General features: G+C 40.1%; 1 protein-coding gene across 2 annotated transcripts in view; it reads left to right on the forward strand.

The window, feature by feature from the left end:
- waslb (WASP like actin nucleation promoting factor b) overlaps window positions 1-20600 on the forward strand; it is a 28450-nt gene extending 7850 nt beyond the window's left edge. The window contains exons 2-11 of one of the 2 annotated variants that reach the window (XM_046072146.1): window positions 2372-2506; window positions 2803-2889; window positions 3834-3930; window positions 5768-5791; window positions 10310-10493; window positions 11289-11331; window positions 14033-14186; window positions 16130-16674; window positions 16777-16885; window positions 18412-20600. In XM_046072146.1, coding sequence (XP_045928102.1) covers window positions 2372-2506; window positions 2803-2889; window positions 3834-3930; window positions 5768-5791; window positions 10310-10493; window positions 11289-11331; window positions 14033-14186; window positions 16130-16674; window positions 16777-16885; window positions 18412-18473 — 1440 coding nt within the window. In that variant the 3' untranslated portion in view covers window positions 18474-20600. The remainder of the gene's footprint in view (window positions 1-2371; window positions 2507-2802; window positions 2890-3833; window positions 3931-5767; window positions 5792-10309; window positions 10494-11288; window positions 11332-14032; window positions 14187-16129; window positions 16675-16776; window positions 16886-18411) is intronic. The other variant, XM_046072148.1, reaches the window with a different exon arrangement.
- The last annotated feature ends 306 nt before the right edge of the window (window positions 20601-20906 follow it).

Raw genomic sequence — 20906 nt, forward strand, 5'->3', positions numbered from 1 at the left:
AAACATCTGAATGTGAAAGGTGATATGGGGATCCGACAGACTGAAAAATTCACATACACGGACACAAAATACAGGCAATATGATTTAATTTGGATACATAGACAAAAACAGAAGTGATCTGATGAAGGTTGAGGTCAAGGGCAACTGGACTTGGTTGAAGATCCAGGTGAAGGTCCAGTTGTCCTTGACCTACGTTGGATAACTATGACCTGGATGACTGAGAACCTTCACAGACAACTTGGTTAAAAAACATCTTAAACTGTTATTACTTCACTGTTATTACTTCACTGGATTAGTTATGATGTTACTTGGTTTATTTTTGTAGTTTTCTCTATGTGACTTTAATGACTTGTTATGTGCTTGAATTTACAATAGGTATGTTGGATGAGAGAAGTGCGTGCTTCATTTTACCAAGTGTGGTCATTAAGCAAACCATTGTTGGGGGGGGGCTCAGTCTTAGTAGAGCCTACTCCAGGAGATTCTCTGATGCTTGGAGTGTCCTTAATACATAACCTGCAGTAAACCCAGCTTGGGTCCATAGTTTAAGGTGGTATGTATCCCTGCTGCACCAGTGTCAAACAGATTTGTTACAATTCTGCCTACTGTGAGACTCTGTACACGGGGACAATTAGTTTTGCTTCATGTTAACGACCTATTTCATCTCTGTAGTCTCACTGCCTTTGTTCAACTAAAGCCTAGTTCACACAACACAGTGTTAATCGATTCTTTCACCCATATTCTTTATCTTTATAATGTTTATCTTTAATAGCTCCTGTTCCGCATGTGTTTTAGTGTCATTTCCCATGATCGCCCTTGACTGGTTTGGAGACAAGTCGTCGGGTGGCATTGTCAGCTCGTGTACTGTGTGACCCCCCTTCGCCGATCAGTCACGTTGTATGAACACCACAATGACTCCAAGACTACCGTTACAAGACAGCAAGTCGCGTAGCCTGAACAGCACAGTCTGAACCAGGCATTAGTGGATGTGTCTCTGTTCATAGTTATGTGACTGCGTTGCTTGTGAGGCATTTGACATTGATGAGCAGTTTTCTGACGGCTGCAGAGCATAGCCACTCGACTCCCACAGAGTCACTGTCTTTCGGTCTGTGGTTATGTCATTATACTTACATGCTGCCCATCAAACACTTAGGTTAAATGCATTAGATAGCACGGACACATTTTGAAAATAATCTTTTCATTTGTGAAGTAAGCTTTTATTTAGCAAAACCAAGTACTGTAAAATGCTATATGTACGACATATTACTTGATGCCTTAGAGACGGTATCTGTACTAAACGTTCAACATGTTTTCTGTTTTTGTACAAACTTTTCCGAAAGGGGTTTGGGTGCAGGTGTGGTCCGGGTCTGCCTACATGGCTTCAGTTTTAAAATGTACTCTTGTTTGTGAATCTAGGCTTGTATTATGAAAAAGATGGACTCAAGCTCAGGCAGTTGGGGAACATGTGTGAACAGGTATATTTAGATCATTCCACACATTTTTCCACACTCACTCATGTCAGGGCAGCTTAAGGACGTAACCATTCTTGTGCTGAAACTATTTTTTATTCCTCTGTGTCAAAATCCTGTTGCAGCAGTGCCACAAAACTGTACGTTTTTATTGAACTCTCTCCCCTTATAGTTACCTCTTGTCCTCACGTATCTCACAGTGCCTGCAAGCTGAAACTATCATTTGTCATGGTAGGAAAGTTGTTAGGTGCACCATGAGTCCAGTTTCTGCTAGACATTGGGTTTTGAGTTATGTCATTAGGCTACTTCTTGGTAGCTTTATAAGGTCGTGCAGCATAGCATACACTTCACTCTGGGCATCTCTGGAAGCCTTTTGGATCATCCAAGGGGCATTGAACCTTTTGAACATCCTTCAAGATGGTGGGCTTCGCTTAATATCCGAGTTATGGGCTTGGGGACATAGCATTGATGAAGCAACGATCCTTAAATTAACTGGAATTAGAAAGAAGTCATGGTCACCTTCCTAACCAAGGGGTTTCCAAATGTTGAGGCTACTGTGATCTTTTTGATCCTTAGAGTAATATTCGTAGAGTGCTATTCTGTACTGGACTATACACACAGACTGATGCAGTGTTGCGGCTGGATCTCTGGCGTTGCAGCTCACAGATTTTTGCAAACATAAAGATTACAGATTTAAATAGTTGATTTGTTCACAGAAACCGTGAAGCCTGCATTACCAAACAACTGACATTAAGCTATCAGTTTATTAGCTTTATAAGAAGCAATCGTTCCTATAAACCCCGTTGAGATACATTCACATGGCTAGGAAAGAATCCCAGTGCTTATGTGTTTTCCATTAAGCTGCCCAGGATAAATGTGACTCTCCTCTCTCTCCCTGCCTGCAGACATTGTCTTCAGCAGTGGTCCAGGTGTTCACAGCAGATAGGAACTCCTGCTGGAACAAGAGATGCTGCGGGGTGGCCTGCCTGGTCAAAGACAACCCCCAGCGATCCTACTTCATCAGAGTCTTAGACATCAAGGTGAGAAGCAGAAGGCAGTCATGCACATTGATGGAATATGATTGATCACTGTGGTTTGTCACTGCAGTAGCTGGCAGATGAAGGTGCTCACCACACTTAATATCCAGTGGTGGTGTACCACCATTTGATATTCATGACGAGCTTGTATTTTAAAAGCCACACAGTGGAATTTGTGGGATGTGTGTTCATTTATATTATTCATTCAATACTGGGGCATTAACCTGTCTGTTGTACTACTTACTGATGCCTAATTCATACCTGTCATTCAACCTGGTCTCTGTAATTTTTTTCCACAGGATGGTAAGATTACGTTTGAACAGGAACTGTACAACAACTTCACCATCTACCTCCCCAAACCTTACTTCATCACATTTGCTGGAGATGTGAGTTTCCTTCTCGACAGCTTTTCACATTTGTCGTCCTGATTCCCCGGAATTCTACGTCAGCACCCATAGTACCTATTTTTTTATTATTCATTTTTATTTTCATTTATTCATGAAATGCAGCTGCAGAGGGGGAAATAACTCCTTTGATGTGATTATCACAGAAACTGTCATTAATTATTACATTTGAGTTCAAAGTGTACTGATTACCCCAGAGAAACCTAATATTAAAAAAAAAATGAATCTAGCATTTCTATTGACAACTGCTTTGAAGACACTTCCTGAATGACATTTCTATTCTAGTGGTGTAAAAGAAAAAAACAACCAACACTGACACATTCATAATAGGTCTAGTAGGTCCAAAATATGCTTTCAGGATTCAGTAAGGGGAGTGGTTCTTTATAAGTTAGAAACAGATTTCAGGAATTCAGAACCAGTTTGCAATGCCCCACCCCAGGAGAAACTGTGTTGCTCTGTGGAGATGATGTTAGTCAGCAAATTAGGTATACATAGATCTTAGTTTGCTGCAGAGCTTATTTTCTTCTTCAATCCAGATATTGTATTTGAAAACTGCCCTGAGGAGGATATGTGAGCCAACCTTAAAGGTTTGGCTACCAAAAGACATTCCGACATTTATTCCTAACATGTAAAAACAACATTATTGTTAGCTTTATGTCACATCTAAGCCTTGTGATGACAAGACACCGATATTTGTGGAGCAAACATCTTAGGTGGGAGGGTACAGTGGCTAAGGCTCCAGCAGACCTGGAGGTATGTGGGACTGCTGATAAGGCAGGGACTGCTCACTGTCTACACATCATGGAATTAGGTTTCGAAATGAAATCATGGAAATTAGCTAGGTAGCTGCACTTACACAAGAAATAAGTTGATATTACAAATTTATTTGTATCGAGTTTTTACAAACTGTGTGTGTGTGTTTACAGACATGCCAAGTGGGTCTGAACTTTGCCAATGAGGAGGAGACCAAGCGTTTCCATCGCCATGTGGCAGAGCTACTTGGGAGAAGACAGAAAAAATCTGGTACCAACTTAATGCTGCTGCCCTCTTACCTACAAACCTACCTACTGCTACTTCCTAGTACTACAGCTCACAAAAAAAATGACATGTATAGGAAATGTTTATCTTGTGTTCAAAATAATCCTTATTTTAAAGGTTATTTCAAGTCAAACCTGTTATTACAGGCTTGAAATTATGACTTATTCATACTAGTGTGAGCACAAGACCAAATTTCTAAACTTGACATTTTTTTGCAGTCCTCAACCACACAGAACTGGGCAAAAATGGTTTAAATTTCAATACATGAACCCAATTAGTTCAGCGGCTCTAGAACGATGCTTTCATGCAACGATGTATTCCAGCTGGCATCTGAGATGCACTTCAGGCCTGACTTTTAAGTTTACTCAAACGTCCTTCACCATAGTATCATGTTTTGAAAATGGTTGAGGATTTTTTTTGCCCGGGTCTGTTTGCTATACTATCCAAAATCCTCCTTTTGATCTCCTGCAATCTCTTCCCAGTTCTTAGAACCTTTGAGAACACACATCACCATTTTCAAACTTACAGGCGCTCCATGTGAAATGAACAGAATCAAATCACACAAGATGAAACAAAGATTTAACAATGCTGTCTTGCAGTAGCAGCGCATATAATTATCAAATCTGCCTATTCATTATTCAAAGTTATCTTTACAAACTTCTCTCAGTTTTGGTGCTGCAGGAAAACCTTTCACACAGTTGTTGGCTTTTTGCACCTCAGTCACAGAAACAGCTTGCAGTCAGGGCTCTGGATCAGCTTTCTGTCACATTTTATGATAACTCAACAACCAGATTCAGCAAAACCAAAGGGATGCATCTCACCATACTCTGGGGTTTGAACAAATATGCTGACTGGCCCAAGGGGGGCACTACAGTTTCAGGAAGGACTGCATCCTTTATGGATATAGTATTTTTAGTATTTCCAGAGCATGCATGTTATGAATTGAACATGGTGATTTGTAAGTGGAGACCATTTTCTCAATTCTAAATGTTTTTTTATTCATTAAAATAATACATAAATAGCACCAGGTTTTCATCCAGCACCAATAAGTAGACTTTGGAAATGCACAACTGGAAGGTAATTTTACAAAATGCTGTTGTGCATTATAATTTGTATTAACTTAAATCATATCTATCTATCTAAGGAAATGAGCTGTTTACGAAAAAACATACAGATGCATTCTTAAACGTATTATTGTAACTCAGTCCTAAACTTCTATCATCACTTGCTTGATTATGATGGTGCGTCTTTCTTCCTCCTCTTCTGCGGCTCATTTCCTCACCCTTCAAGTGGATCATTCTGCTCATCTTTCCCCCCTCAGCCCTCTGCACTGGATTCCTAATCTTATCTACAAGGCTTCTTCTGTTTGACCTTCAGTCATTGGGAAAACTGAAGCCATTATTTTGAAGTGTGTGTGTGTGTGTGTGTCTCTCTCTCCGTCTGTCACTGTCATAAATCTATTAGTGTTTATATTCTTTGCAATACCACATGAGTGAAAGAGAGACGTGTGTATTGTCTTCTCCAGAGTTTATATTCTTTTGCATTATATTAGCTTTGTCGTGTGTGTGTGTGTGTGTGTGTGTGTGTACAATGGTGTCTGATTTACGTCTTCTAATCACACTAACAAAAGACTTGGCTTTACAAATTTTCTAAATAACTTTCCATTCTGTGCAGCACACGCACAATCCCGCCGTGCCCTGCTCTTAAAAACCAATAAAATCTCTCCTCTTTGTGAGTCCGCGCTCAGACAAATTCACTTCTCACTAACACGACCCACTACTTAGCACATGATTGTAATGATTTCATTTGTCTGTGTTCACAGAGAAGAGACGCGACCCTCCAAATGGTATGTTGTCCACTGTTTCCTGTCGATAAGTTCAGAATTAAACGGAAGAGTCAAACCTGTGTCTTATGGTATTGGCAACATTTGTGTGAATCAGTTTGTAAGGTCAGATGGGTAAGATTAAAACAACCTAAAAAAAACAGGTTGTCCAGTTGTAGACACAGACTATCTTCATATACATATTACTTGCAAATCCACTAATGCAGGGTTGGGAACTATGAAGTCTTGGTTTTGATGTGTTATTTTTGCCTACAGTGAGTCAGAATGAATGTGTGTAGGAATCTGGAGGAAAAGAAAGCACATGATCACAATGCAATTGCATAGAGTCTAACATAATATTATAATGCCCTGTAGTCGAGTCTTGAACTCTGAACTACATGGCCTAATCCTCAGTATGGTCTGATGACTAAACAGATGGAATACATTTGTGGATATGCACGCATTTGTTTTGGGGCATACGGCATAAGACAGCCTAGTTTTACACAGGAGGAAACCAGTGTGGAACAGACAGACAGAAATCATGATTTGACCCAGCTGGCTTATTAATACATCTGTGTGTGTGCATGCTGCTGTGCAGAGGTCTTTACCACACAAATGACACATTTACTCATTAGTTTATATTCAGAGCGGCTAAACAGCATCGGGTCACGTGTTTTATGCCAGATATGGTCATATCTAAACTACCATTTTACTCGGAGCCACACTGTAAACCATTTTGGGCCAATGGTTGACTTTATTTACAGCTTTTTGACTCTGTTGGTATTCTCACATAGCATTTTGAAGATCACCCACTGGAAAGGAAATCTTAAAGGAGTGTGTTATCTGAAAGGAATGCGTTCCATTCACCTGCGCCCAGTTATGTCGTCATGCATAAATGTTTGTACCAGTTTCTACCTTGGATTTGTCATGCATGGTTTCAGTTTTTGAATAAGTGCATCTTGTGTGTGAATTGGTGCACTTCCAAAAGGAAGTCATCCTCCTCCTCCCACGGGAACATCTTCTCTCAGTCTCTATCTGTCTCACTCTCCCTTCCCATTACCACGTCATAATTCTGTTACTGTCCATCATCTCCAGTCTGGTCCTTGCTTTCCTTCTGTTCTGCTTTTTTCTTGCTGCCCTTTCAAGCTCTCCCCTTCTCATTTGTCCCCATCTTCCCTCTGCTCTTCATTGAATCTGTCTTAATTTTGCTCCTTTCTCATCTCTCTTCATCTGGCTTCCCTTTGTTGCGCTGCCTTTCTCGCCTTTTCTCTTACCCCGCAGTTTCATAATGCATCAGAAAACCACTGAGATTAACGTGGGATTATGCATGGATGGGTTTTAATGGTTACGTAAAATCCAGCGCTAAATCCAGAATAATTTGCTGGGATTAGATCCATTTGTGTGTTTTGCAGGGAGAGGGAGGAGACGGTAGTGGGAGGTGGGTGGAGAAAGGATCACAGCAAGCCAATCTGAGCATGATAATCTTACAGTGCTCCCTGCTGAGATGGATAGTCAAGGGAATAGAAAATGCAATAGGTACAAAACATGCAAAGCTCAGACAGACAGATAAAGCAAGGAAATGCAAGTTTGGTGAACAGTTTGCATAAAAGAAAGCTGTAATGGAAAGAATGTAAGAGGAAGAGTAAACTTTGTGTCTTGGCTGGCTCTTTTCACCTTCTGATGGCAGTGCTGGATGTCTGCCTTCACAGCTCAGACAGTATGCGTCTAAACTCCACCAGATGTCTGAGGATATTAATTCAGTAACCGAGTGCATCACAAGTTGGCTCATTTTCTGCGCTGGTGTTTTGATCGTGCTTTGGAAACCTTTGGGATTATCTTGGCTTTCAGGTTTCAGCAAAGAAGAAACCTTTTCCCTAAGAAGACTTGAAGTCAACGATTGTGCTTTTTACCTGGACGTGATCTGTCTGGCGCCAAACCTTGGCTGTTTCTGAACCTTATCTGCATTCAGAATCATTTGTTTGAACCAGGATCTTCCTTGGTGTCTCCACCTGAGCTTGTTGTTACTGTATTGCTCATGCCCAACCTGCTTCTACAATGATGTTCTGCACAACCTTCCTGTCTGCTCCCTCTGAGGAACTTAATTGTGAGGGCAGCGGAGGAGGAGGAGGAGGTGCAGCAGTAGGTGGTGGAGGTTTGGGACCAGGGAGCTGCCTGTCGTCACTACACTGCCTGGTTCTCCCACAGGACGAACTGTACCCATCTCTCTCCGTCCCGACCGCTCGGCTCTCCATTTGCTCCAAAGAGCGAGCTCACAAATTGGTCGGCAAAATGCTCCTCGATGTCAGTATGACCACCTGCGGAGCAAGAGATGGTGGGTGTATTTGGGACAGGGTGAGAAGGAGACGCAGTCGGTCAGCCTCGCCTTCGCCCAGCAAAACTCCCAAAAGCCCCTGTAGTGAGAGTGTTAAAGGTATGTGCTGCGGTACTGGCAGGAATTGCTGTGGTTATATAAAACACGACTGAATGCGTTCGTTGTTGTTTGGCTGCACATGTACGATGGACTTACTAGTTAGTGTCTGTAATGTGGACTGCAAACAAGCAATCACATTGAGCACACATGTGTATTTATGACATGTTGACACCATTTATGAGACCTGTGCTCAGTCTAGTTCAGTTTTGTCATCTCTCCTATTCTTTACATTGATATATAAACAGAATTGTTCTCCATTATTGTAGTTAAAATGTAATGTATACAGTGGAGGAAATAGATATTGAACACGTCAACATTTTGGTTCAGTAAACACATTTCCAATGGGGCTATTCACATGAAAGTTTCACCAGACTTTGGTACTATCTCAAGAAATCCAAACATTGAAGACCACAAATAAGGCTATGTGGAATAAAGAGGATTGACACGTGAAAAAAGTATTGAACACACCAACTTAAATTTATTTAATACTTAGTGGTGAAGCCTTTGTTTGAAATGACAGCTTTCAGACGCCTCCTGTAAGAAGAAATTAATCGGCCACAGTATTCAGGTGTGATTTTGGCTTTCTTCTAAACATATTGTCTTGAAGATTCCAGGCGAGCCTCTTTTGAACTTTGGTCTTTACCTCTTTCCACAAATGTTCAATTGGATTCAAGTCAGGTGATTGACTGCGCCAATCTAACTCCCTTATTCTTTTATTCTTCAACCAATTGAGTTTCCTTTGCTGTATGCTTCGGATCATTATCCTGCTGGAAGGTCCACCCACGTCTCTTCTTCATCATCCTGGTGGATGGGAGAAGATTCTCCTCAAGAATCTGCTAAAGGGCTCCATTCATTGTTCCTTCAATTATATGAAGTCTGCCAGTACCATGCGATGAAAAACCGCCCCACACCATAATGCATCCAGCCATGGCGATGGAGTGCATTGCCTATTGTTTTCTCTGTGACAATGGTATATGCTGCCTCCAAGTGTTTCTGGAGCTCTTTCCGAGTGGTCCTTGGGTCTTGGGCTACTCTTCTGACTATTCTTCTTAGCTTACTGGAAGATTCAGAAGTTTTGAGATACGTCTGTATCCAAATCCATCTATATGTTTCGCAACAATAAGGTTTGCTTTTACCCATCATAAGATGTTTCTTGTGTGATACGTTTAACAACAAGCCTTTTTGTAGACCTTTGATTTACTAACCCAGCTGATATAACTTTGCACTGACAGGAGGTATAATTACTTTCTACTAACTACTGATGGATTTCACCTGGTTCATTGCCTTACCTTGGCTCGGAGACCTGATTTTTCTTAGCGTGCGCGATATGTTTTTGCTGTGTCTTTCCACTTTATTGCACATAACTTTATTTATAGTCTTTAATGTTTGGATTTCTTTATATGTGTGGATTTCTTGAGTCAGTACCAAAGTCTGCTGAAACCTCATTGGAAATATGTTTACTAAACAAAATATTGACATGTTCAATACTTATTTCCCCCACTGTATGTTACCTCTGCCTGTAATGACTCATTGAGATTAATATCTAGTAAAGGTTCTCCTGGTTAAACAAAAGTTATTAAATACTGTAAAAGAATTTTACATAGCACGTTTTACCACAGATTTCAATCTCTTTATCAAAAAGACATTGTAAGCTTTAGTTGCTATGTTTTGATTAGTATCAGTGGTCAGACTTAATCAGGCCTGTCATTTCGTCTGAATAGCCTGAGGGGCAGTAATAAAACGATGCCATAACCTCACATATTCTAATCTCTTTTCACACCCACAAAGCCTAATACAATTGCCAGACCCCTCTGTCCAAACACAGTCTGGAATAGTCATTAAATAATGGATTACATAATTGAATGGACACTGCTGGCCCTGATGAACCCAGTGCCTGGATTTCAACTTGGACCGAAGGTCATTTTAATCACAGCTATGCCAGATGTATCATTTGTAGACCTTTTTATATAAAGGAGGTATCCTTTTAGATGTAGTGGGGAAACCCCACAACCCAGCACTGCCTCTGTATTTATTTCTGAAATTGCTGTTCTCTGCATTCCACGTGCTGCATTACATAAAGTGTAACTTTTGTCTCTGTCATTTTTTTTAAGGCCCGGCGTTGCCCATGGCTACTGTCGACATCAAAAACCCAGAGATCAGCACTGTTCAGCGTTACCATAATAACTCTCAGGTGAACAACATTGTGCACTCCTCCTTCCCCAAGAGGGAGAAAAAGGCCAAGGGGAAAAAGAAGAGGTTGACCAAGGCGGACATCGGCACACCGAGCAACTTCCAGTGAGTCCGCCACAGGCACTAGTAGGGTGGAGTCCAAGTCAGGCGATGGATAAAACACTGTCATGCTCTGTCATGGGGATCTTTTAACTTCTCACCATATGTCCGTCACATTTGATCTTGCTGGGTTTCATAATTTGCCATAACTCTAAAATACACTTATCAATTTGAGTGATCTGCAAACTTTGAGAGCATTCTGCCAATAGGTGGTGCTACATGATAGAATTACACAGGCTGTAAGTCAGCGGTCATGATTCTCATTTGAACAATTCATCATTTAACAAAGCCTTTAAACTGCCAGACAAGATGATTGTCTAACGTAATTTGATTTCCTGCAGGTCGAGAGACAAATGCAGATTAAACATATTAAGCATATGTGAGCCTACAGCACAACAGGTACATGATTGCAGGTCTTTAGGTTCATGGTACACGTGTTTCCCATATGACATATTGGCCCTGAGTCTTATATCCCCCTTGTACGTAAGTACTGGTGCATCTGGGTGAGGAATTAATCCAGGCTGTCTTTTATTCAGAATCTCATCCTGTACAGTGTGTAATATGATTGGTAATGTAGGATATAGTAGCATATAGTCTTTATTGAGATACTGCAGGTTACAAATGAGCTATCTGAGGAAATATATAAAAATAACAGGGCTCATTAAGGATTTTGCAGCAGTCTAGACGACCTCAGCCTGTGCATCTTCTTTTTTGGGGGGGGAAATGTACTGAACATATCTTCTGCCTTCTCCTCTCAGTCCTTTTGGTCTCACCTGCTCTCCTCTTCTGCTTCCCTTATAGGCACATTGGGCATGTCGGCTGGGATCCAAATACAGGCTTTGATGTAAGTGCAATACAAGAATGTGATGTCAATAATGTTACGTTGGAAGTATGTGACCTCTAGTTATTCTTAAACTTTGGCCCTAAGTTTGTCTGTTTGTCAGCCAGACGTCTCTCTTCCAGACAGATTTTTCAAATTTAATATCAGCTCCAAAAAGTTAAGTGGGGCAGCGTGGCCAAGTTATCAGGAGGGTTACGCAAGGAGATTTTTGGAGGGAAGAGAGTCAACCTGCATCTGCATAATCCATGGAAAAAAGCGTCATCAGTAATTATGCTGGATGATGAGTATGAGATCATGCAGGTCAGAGGACTTACTCTGTCTGTATGAAAAAAAGATGAATTTCTGATGATTTGGTTTCATAAGTTAATGCTTTCAAGGACTTAGATTGATTTGAATGGGTGACGTCAGTTGAACAAAGCTTGCTCACCTCTCAAATCCTCTGGCTTAAAGCTGGAGCACGAATGAGTGGATTTACAAATGAGCAAGGGATATATATATTATAGCCTTACCAGCTATATCACTTTTCTTCTCTATCTTTACACCATAGATAAGAGATGAAACCGTATGAAAATTTCATATCCAGAAGTATCACAGTTATCAGTATCGTCATGGTATTATTAAAATGTGCTGAAAATGTTCAAAAAGTACTGATACACACAGAAAAGTTTTATATTGAAAACCAAAAATTAAATAACTTTTTGTTTGCATAAAACATTAAAATAATAACAGCAAATACTGTATGTAAACATATGAAAACAAATGTGCATTGACATTAAAGATGTTACAAAGCATACGACCGCATGAACAATTGACATAAATACAGAGGAGACTTAAGTGGGAGACTGCAGCGTTTCTCCATTTGGAACACTTGATGCCGGATTTTAAACGAACAAAATGTGTTGGTTGGGTGACTAAACTACGTAACGTGTTATGTGTAATGGGCAAATAGAGTCTGTAAACACAACACATACAGCAGCAGAACATACAGTGTTTTTACAAAAGTAGGTAACACTGAGAGCTTCGGTTTACAAGCTGTTAACAAGTTAGACAGACGAACCATGACATGTTCCTTCATTCCCCACATCATGCATTGAGCTAAAAGTTAACTTGCCCTGCATTCGCTATAAAGAGATTTTCTTCAATCAAGTTCCCCTCAGCACTCTTATAAAAAAAAAAAAAAAAAAAGATTTAAAAAAAATGTGACCACACTTCAGACTTCAGGACGGGCTGAAAAGTCTCCAGAGCTCTGTCAGTGCCTTCGTCCATGTTTTCATTGACCTAAAAAAAACAAAAAAGATTTTCAAAGCAGGGCAATCAAACACTGTTTTAATAAAAATAAAAATTGAAATGGTAATACTAACCATCTGGACTTTTACCCTGGTTTATCATTAAACCGGTAATCGTTTTATCCCTACCATAGATACTGTAGACAAAGTACTTCATAGAGGTCCCAGCTTTTGAAGTGATAGACATAAATGTTTGGGTATGAAACACTACGGCACGACAGCTGTGGTTACCAATTCACATTAGTTAAAATGGATATAAAGTGACCAGTTGTTGTGGGAGTATTTAAAAATTTTAATTTAAAAGAATTTGGCAGTTAAATGAACAGTTTATTGTAATTATTTTTCTTTATCATCCCTGCGGGCAAAAAGACAATGTAACAAATAGAAACAGCTGAAGGGGTGAACAAATAATTATAAAATCCCTAATTTGTATTCAGATCTGGGTTACTTGGCACTATTTTCTTCCTGAGTGCCAACCTGGCAGTGTTACCCCACGCCACCAGGTGGCAGCATAGTGGCTGACATTGTGGTCTCATTTTGAGCTGTCTCAGAGGGAAGTTTTTAAAGTGTCTTCACACTTCAGGAGCGTGTAACATCATAAATGATCATTTCAAAAAAGTTACTTCTCACATACTGACTCTTTCCTGAATGAACCATTTGATATGTTTTCAATAGATTTCCAACAGCCAGTGTCAAAGTGAGTAATCCTGCTTTTTCAAATGTCCCTTTCAACCCCAACTCAACTCTTAACATGTCCATCACGTAATGTGTTACTGAGCTGCAAAGCTCATAAATACAGATTTAAAACCAGTGAAATTACATCACAGATCTTAACTCTTAACTGCTCGTACGTGAGCAGATGTGTGAGCAGCAGCAAAGCCGCTCTGTTATAGCCAGTGTGTTTTAGTTACTGTGACTAGGAGGCAGATACGGTTTTAAAATAAGGAACCCAAAATGATACAGAATCAGCAGCAGCCATTGGCAATAAAAGTTTTATGTAAATACAACTTTGAGGAAATGCGCCCAAAGAGAAATATCAACCCAACAGTAAAGTTCTGCCTGTTGAGGAAATCCAGTAGTATTCACAGTAATGGAACACATTCAGTAATTACTACAATTTAAGTCCATATCTCTCAATGAGTCCATAAGGATAAATTAATAGCTATTAATTCACATTATCAGTTGGTAGACTATTCATATGTTTGTTTAGATCCCTGTTAGCCCCTGTTATTACAGGAGTAATAACATATTCAGCATTATATCATTACTGTCTGTGTCTCTTTGTATTTGTGTCTCAATCATTAGTAAATCATGGCAGTTCGAATTCCAGGGTTAGGAATTGGAATCACTTCTGTAACCTTTCCTCCTCAACAACTAAATAGATGCGTGTCTTATCCGCCTCCGTTTTCTTCCTTCAGTTGAATAACTTGGACCCAGAGCTGAAGAACCTGTTTGATATGTGCGGCATCTCTGAGGCTCAGCTGAAGGACAAGGAGACCTCGAAGGTCATCTACGACTTCATTGAGAAGAAAGGAGGCGTAGAAGCTGTCAAAAATGAACTACGGAGACAAGGTAAGACCAATACGCTGTTGGGAATACAGATTGTTTTCTGGGAAAAACAAAAAACAAGTTTACTGATATTGGAGTGAAATTGAATGGAGGATTTACCAGGGTGTTTTTTTTAGAGAAAGTGGAAAAAAGGAAAGATCCCACATTTTAGCTTAGAAAAGGTGCATTTCCACAGTAAACATACTATATAAGCTTCAGTGGAGAGTTTTGGGACTATGATGTAGAAAATGATCTCCGCCTGTGTTTCTACAAGACAATAACCATGTCAAATACGCATTAATGGGCGATTGTCAATTTAAGACAATCTAACTAGTGTGGTGGTTTTATCCCCAGGTCCACCCAGGTGGTGTGGTAGGTTTCTATGCATGACGTGCTGTGACAGCCCATGAATGTGCATGTTGGACTGTAATATGAATAATTCAATTTTATTGTGTGCCGTTTTTGCAGTTACTTAAGTTTAGTTCTGTGTTTTTTGCTGTGTTGGTTGTACTTGAGTTTGATGTTTTAGCGTTAGCGGATTTATAACTACAACTGGAGATTAAAAACACAGCATTCCTGTACGCTTCATCATGGCACACTTCCTTCCTCTGTAACATAACATTATAATAATTATTGTATAATCATAATTTTATGATGTTTAACTGTCTTTGCCAAAATCTAGCTCTAGTCCTCTGTATCGTGAAGACCTTTGCATATATTCTGTTAAAATTTTCAGTAACAAGATTAACATTAGTAACACGCGACAAGGCTGCCCCCAGTGTCTTGATTATGTAACTGCATGATGCATATTACTAGCAAGAATTACTATTACATGATTTCTTTTTTCAAAAATAATTATTAATTTCAGGATTATTTTTTTGCTGTTAAACTTCTTAGCCAAACTTGGTCCACCATATTTTAACAACTGTGCATGTGCATTTACACTTCTTTTCATTATTTATTTATTTATTTATTTATTTATTTATTTAATTATGTATTGATTTGTCACCGGGCCGGACCGGGGGACAGACATGGGGATGGGGGGGCACAAACAGACAGCACAGAGAAAGGACAACACCTGTAAGAGAAGAGGGAAACGCCAATTGCAGAAAGCAACGAAACTTGCAATAGAACAGAGAGGGGGCTTGGGGAGGAGAAAAACAACAACAAACAAACAAACAAACAAACAATAAAAATAATAATAATACAAGTAAAAGACAACCAGCCGAACAGCAGCAATAAACAGCTGACGCAGTAAGACAACTAAGAGAAAAATGAAAAAAAGAAACAGTCACGCACACCAAGAAGCGTAACCCGCAGAAGAGCAGCGCCTGGACCGACCGCGGCGCACACACAACATAGAGCAGTGCAAGGCCGTCACCAATCCCATGGCACCCCCGACGCCCGGGGCTCCATTGCATGTGCATTTACTTCTGCACGGCACAGACCCAGAATAATGCACATGTGTATATATCTGCAACGTTGTTCTTCAATTCCATATTTATATATTTCCACATTTATTTATGTTGACTGTATGTTTGTCTACGTGTAGCAAATTATCTCCACAGCAAATTCCTCGTATGTGTAAAACACTACTTGGCAATAAAGCTCCTACTGATTCTGATTTACACTTCTTGCGGGGTTAGAAAAAAAGGATGTTTCTAAAAGAATACCATTTGAAATCAGTTTCAATTATTTATTTTAAATTTCAGTTTCGGAAGGAAATTCCAACACTAGCTACCAGTTGCCCCCGGTGGCTTGATTATATAATTGCATGATACATTGATACAGGCAAGAATTGGAAAACCGTATTTTTGACTGAGATGCTGTGAAATCCTTTGAGACCATCCAGATCTTCCGACCGTCAGGAACTGAAGTCTGGATGTTCTTCGGGGCTGTGTGTGAGCTCTGACTGAGGCGTAGTGATTGCAACTTTAATTTCAAGTTTGTTTGTTTTTTCTTTCCAGCTCCTCCACCCCCTCCATCCAGAGGCGGCCCTCCTCCCCCACCCCCACCACAACACCACAGCTCAACCCCTCCTCCCCCTCCTCGTGGACGCGGTGCCCCACCACCTCCTCCCCCCGCCAGGGCTCCCGTCTCCGCGCCTCCTCCTCCTCCATTCCGACCTGGCATGTCCGCTCCACCACCCCCTCCCAGCCGAGGTCCCCTTCCGCCTCCCCCTCCACCAGCCCATGCCTCAGTTCCTGCTGCGCCTCCCCCACCGCCGCCTCCTCCACCCTCATCCTCAACTCCATCCAGTACCGGAGCGCCGCCTCCTCCCCCTCCTCCTCCCCCGCCTCCTGGTCCTCCACCCCCTGCTCCTCCGCCGCCCACGGAGACTAACGGAGGGGACGGCAGTCTGTCCTCATCCGGGGGGAAATCGGCACTGCTGAGTCAGATCAGGGAAGGCGCCCAGCTGAAGAAGGTAGAGCAGAAAGAGAGGCCGGTATCTAACAGCACCGGCAGAGACGCACTTCTGGACCAAATCCGACAAGGAATCCAACTTAAACCGGTCAGTATCCATTCATGACACACTAAACACCTTCTCAGTCAGCTCTGTATTAATCTGTATCCTATGCTTCAACTGTGGCTGCTGATGCTGTCTTCTTCACAGAGGGAGGACACTAGCGATCAAGTCCCTTCCACCCCGGCCTCCTCGGCAGGCATCGTTGGGGCCCTGATGGAGGTGATGCAGAAAAGGAGCAAGGCTATTCACTCTTCAGGTACGTACAAAAACAAACATTCATCATTTACTCAACTAGCTCACAATATTATATTCACTTCCTGTTTCCTGTCATGTGCAGTAGAAATCTACCGGGATTTTTACCTGCTGTTAGTGCAACACTTGCATGGGAACTTAAATTTACTCATTTGGCATTTTATCCAAAGCGACTTACATTTGAGGAGCAACATACTATCATCAATACAGTAAAATATTTAAGTGACAAAAGATACTAATAAGAGCGATTTTTGGCATTAATAGGGTAAATGCGTAACGAAAGAGTGCCATCAATACAAGAGAATTGTAAGAAGAGAGAAGTAGAAGAGCACAGGAAAGAAGGCCATGTTAGAGGGTTTTTTTTTTTTTACATTGCCCCTGCTCAGTTGCCATGTGGTGTTTACTCACCTACTTACTTTACTTAACATTATATTGCATTCATTTAAAAGGCTGCAGCACAAACAAAAACGCAGGGTTACCCCATCAAAAAAAAGTTTAACCTGGCTCAGCTTTTGCCACTATGTAATGCAGCGTCATCCAGCAAGGTGCTACATTGGCCAATCAAATACATGTAAGCATAGATTTCAGATTAAATTTCTGTTTCATTGTATTACAAACCACTGTGCAGTTATTTAGTATCTGACATGCATGTAACCTTGTGGATCTATTACTCACACCACTTTTGCATGAAACGACATTTCCCACCAACACATAACTCAACATTATTTGAAGGCTGAACACCTGGTAGGAGTGTCTTTCCACCTGTTGATGGCATTTAGTCTAATTCAGCTTCATATAATTTCAAAACCAAATTCTAACAAACTAATTTAATCCACTTTCTTTTTCTTAGCTGCATCATAAGAATTGGAAGGTAATTAACTGTAAAAGCGTAAATATTAATACGCAAGTGTGAGATAGGCTCAATGACTGAGCTAGAGGGTTTGGTCAATGGTAAATAGCTACATTTATGTAGTTTTTATCAAAAAGGCTTTACAATGTTTTTGCAGCACATTCACCCATTCTCTCTCACTCACTCACTCACTCACTCACTCACTCACTCACACACACACACACACACACACACACACACACACACACACACACACACACACACCACTGCCAGCGAACTACCACGCACAGTACTGGCTGACCATAGTGGAAATTATGCTGCACAGGTGCTTTGAGAAGTGCACACTCTTTATCCTTAGAAAATAGAGCAGTTTGACACCAGTCACCCAGGACATACTTATAAATATACATATAAAATGGACTTTCACCACTTCCTCATCAGTCTGGAACAGCTTTGTGATTCCTCTTTTTCCATTTTAAGCCTCTCAGTTGAGCGAAACCTTCCTACAACAAAGTAGTCCTTAAAATTGATTCAAAGAATGTACAAAGTTTACAATCAACACAGTCATTTGGAAAATGCCATGTTTGAATCATCCTTCCGTGTTTTTTATTAGTTGGTTGCTTGTAAGAACATTAGCTGTTTCAGTAGACTTCATATAAATGTCCTCTTGTCTTTCACAGATGAGGATGATGACGATGAAGAAGATGAGGACTTTGAGGATGATGATGAATGGGAGGACTAGTGATATTTTTTTTTCTCCCCGACCCCTGGATGATTCTGACACTAAAAATAGTTCTTGTCTTTCTAAAAAGAGATCTTTAATTTCGAAATACTACATGTAAATGTTATATCAATTTGCTGTATATTTTTGTTGCCTTTACGCTTTTTTTATTAATCTGTGCAATACCTCATTTCATCTGTTTTGTTTCTCATTTTCATATCTTAGATTTCTTTATCTCCGTCATGTCTGTCTCTGTTGGCTCCATCTCTGTCACACCTCTCCTTTAAACTATATTCTGGCCTTTTCCATCCCTATGCATCCTCCTCCCATGTCCCCAACTCTTCTACGTTTGTCGCCTCTGTCTGTCACGCCATCCTTCATACCGGCTGCCATCCCACCACACACGTCCCCTCCCTGCCACTCTCCCGTGTCCCCGGTCCCCACATTAACACGTGCAATTTTACATCAGATTGTCTCTTTAACTTTAGAGTTGAATGTTTGTTTTTTTGTTTTGTTTTGGTCAGTGATTGAAGGGGGGGAGGGGCTTACAAAATAAGTTGCCACAAATCCTTCATCAATCGTGTCATTGTTTGTCAGGAGGAAAAAAAAAATTGAACTATTTTCATACCCTATTGCTCTCTAGTTTATTTTTACTTATTCAAATGATCCTAGTTAACACTCATATTTTCTTAAGACAAAGAATAAAAAAAGGAAAATGCTCTTTTTGGAATATTTAGCTTCATATTGCTGTCGACTGTAAATTTGCTCCAGAGTTTGAGTCTTGTTATATTTTTGCACAGATTGAAAGAAGAGACTCGCTGCATGCATATAGGCCATTTGCAGGTCTGTATCATTATGGAACATAAATCTGCTTTAAGTAATGAGGCAAAATACACTACATACAGTACACGCATGGAGGTAGCCCACAGCGTTACGGCTGGCTATCTGTTGTGAATTTTAGTTCTCTTTTTTTTTGTCACTGTCACACTAGAGATTCAGTTGAAATCATGCTTTTAAAAAAAACTTTTTTCTTTTTTAACCGTAGAAAGCAGAGTATTAATTAATGCCTGTTTGTCATAATCAGGTCATTCATCATGTAAAGCTTGAGAAACAAAGACATTTTAGTTTTACACCTGATGCTCATAATGGGTCCATATGCTAAGTTACTGTACAGAACCAGCGAGGTTAAGGGGTGTTCTCCTGAACTGAAGTGCTGACACAGTATAGGGAGAAACACTAGATTCATGGCATTATTCAAACAAGTATCAACATTTTTTTTTTGACTAACTAGTAAATCATGACATGTAATATAGGAATTGCTTATTAAAAAGAACTCTGACTGGTCAATTTTTCCCTTTAAAGACTTAATAGTCAGATGTCGACAAACTAAACAATAGCTCCGAATAATTCTTCCTCTGTGATTATTCAAATGTCACAAAGGACAATATTTTAAATTCCAAATTGTTACATCAATTACAAAAAGTTAGACAAATAAGCTATTTGTAGCTGTTATTTCAACAGTTCTTGATGTAGCTACACCAACATGGCCTATTGTGGAGAATCTATACTTATGATACCATGCATATATTTAAACTTATTTCCCCAAAGCATATTAGCATTAAAATAACACTATGGCAAGTCAAGATGCTAAATGTGACATTTATTAAAAATGTTCTCCTTCAAATAAAGAACAACTTGTAACATTACCATCATTGGCAAGCTAATTAGCATAGCATAGCACAAGAATTTAGCATTCCACAATAAGGTTCGCCAGTTTTGCTCATGCTAACAATTAGAGTGCTAATATTGCTAACATTGTGTGGGTGATGGGGAAGCTGAAACAGAAACATCACAAATATCCAGCAAAAGAATAACACAATGACTTTTTTTTTTGTCCACTGTTGGCCAGATTGAAAAAGAGGGATGTTGGTATCCTTTAAATTCTACCCCTTGTTTGATTTTAGAACTGACCTCTTTTGTTGACTATCAAGATACTTTTTGGGAAAAACCTTGCCATGTTTTCGCTGATGTTCGCTATCTGTAGGTAACTCGGTAAATAAGACGTTATGGACGCCAAGCCTTATCAGTGAGGCTTGACAAAAAATGAACTCTTACATTGTACACTCCAATAAAAGGTTGATATTTAGATATGTTGGTATTTGGCCTTTTTTTTTTACCTTCACTGCCTGTTCTGATGGATGTTTCTTCTCAAGTCTTTGAAAATCGAAATCGAAAATCTGCTGGCTTATTTCAGATAAGGATTAACTTTGATTCAAGTTACATACTGTACTTTATGCACACGGATTTTGTTGCACTTTTGTGTAAGAGACGACAATCATATCTGTCAAGTATGTAATTTGAGATGTGCATCTGTAGTGAATACAGGCATCATCACCTGCAACAGACAGCCAGACAGGGAGTTGGACAGATCTGGTAACAGCTGAGCAAAGGATT

The sequence above is a fragment of the Micropterus dolomieu genome, linkage group LG16, assembly GCF_021292245.1.
Source record: "Micropterus dolomieu isolate WLL.071019.BEF.003 ecotype Adirondacks linkage group LG16, ASM2129224v1, whole genome shotgun sequence".
Taxonomy (NCBI): domain Eukaryota; kingdom Metazoa; phylum Chordata; class Actinopteri; order Centrarchiformes; family Centrarchidae; genus Micropterus; species Micropterus dolomieu.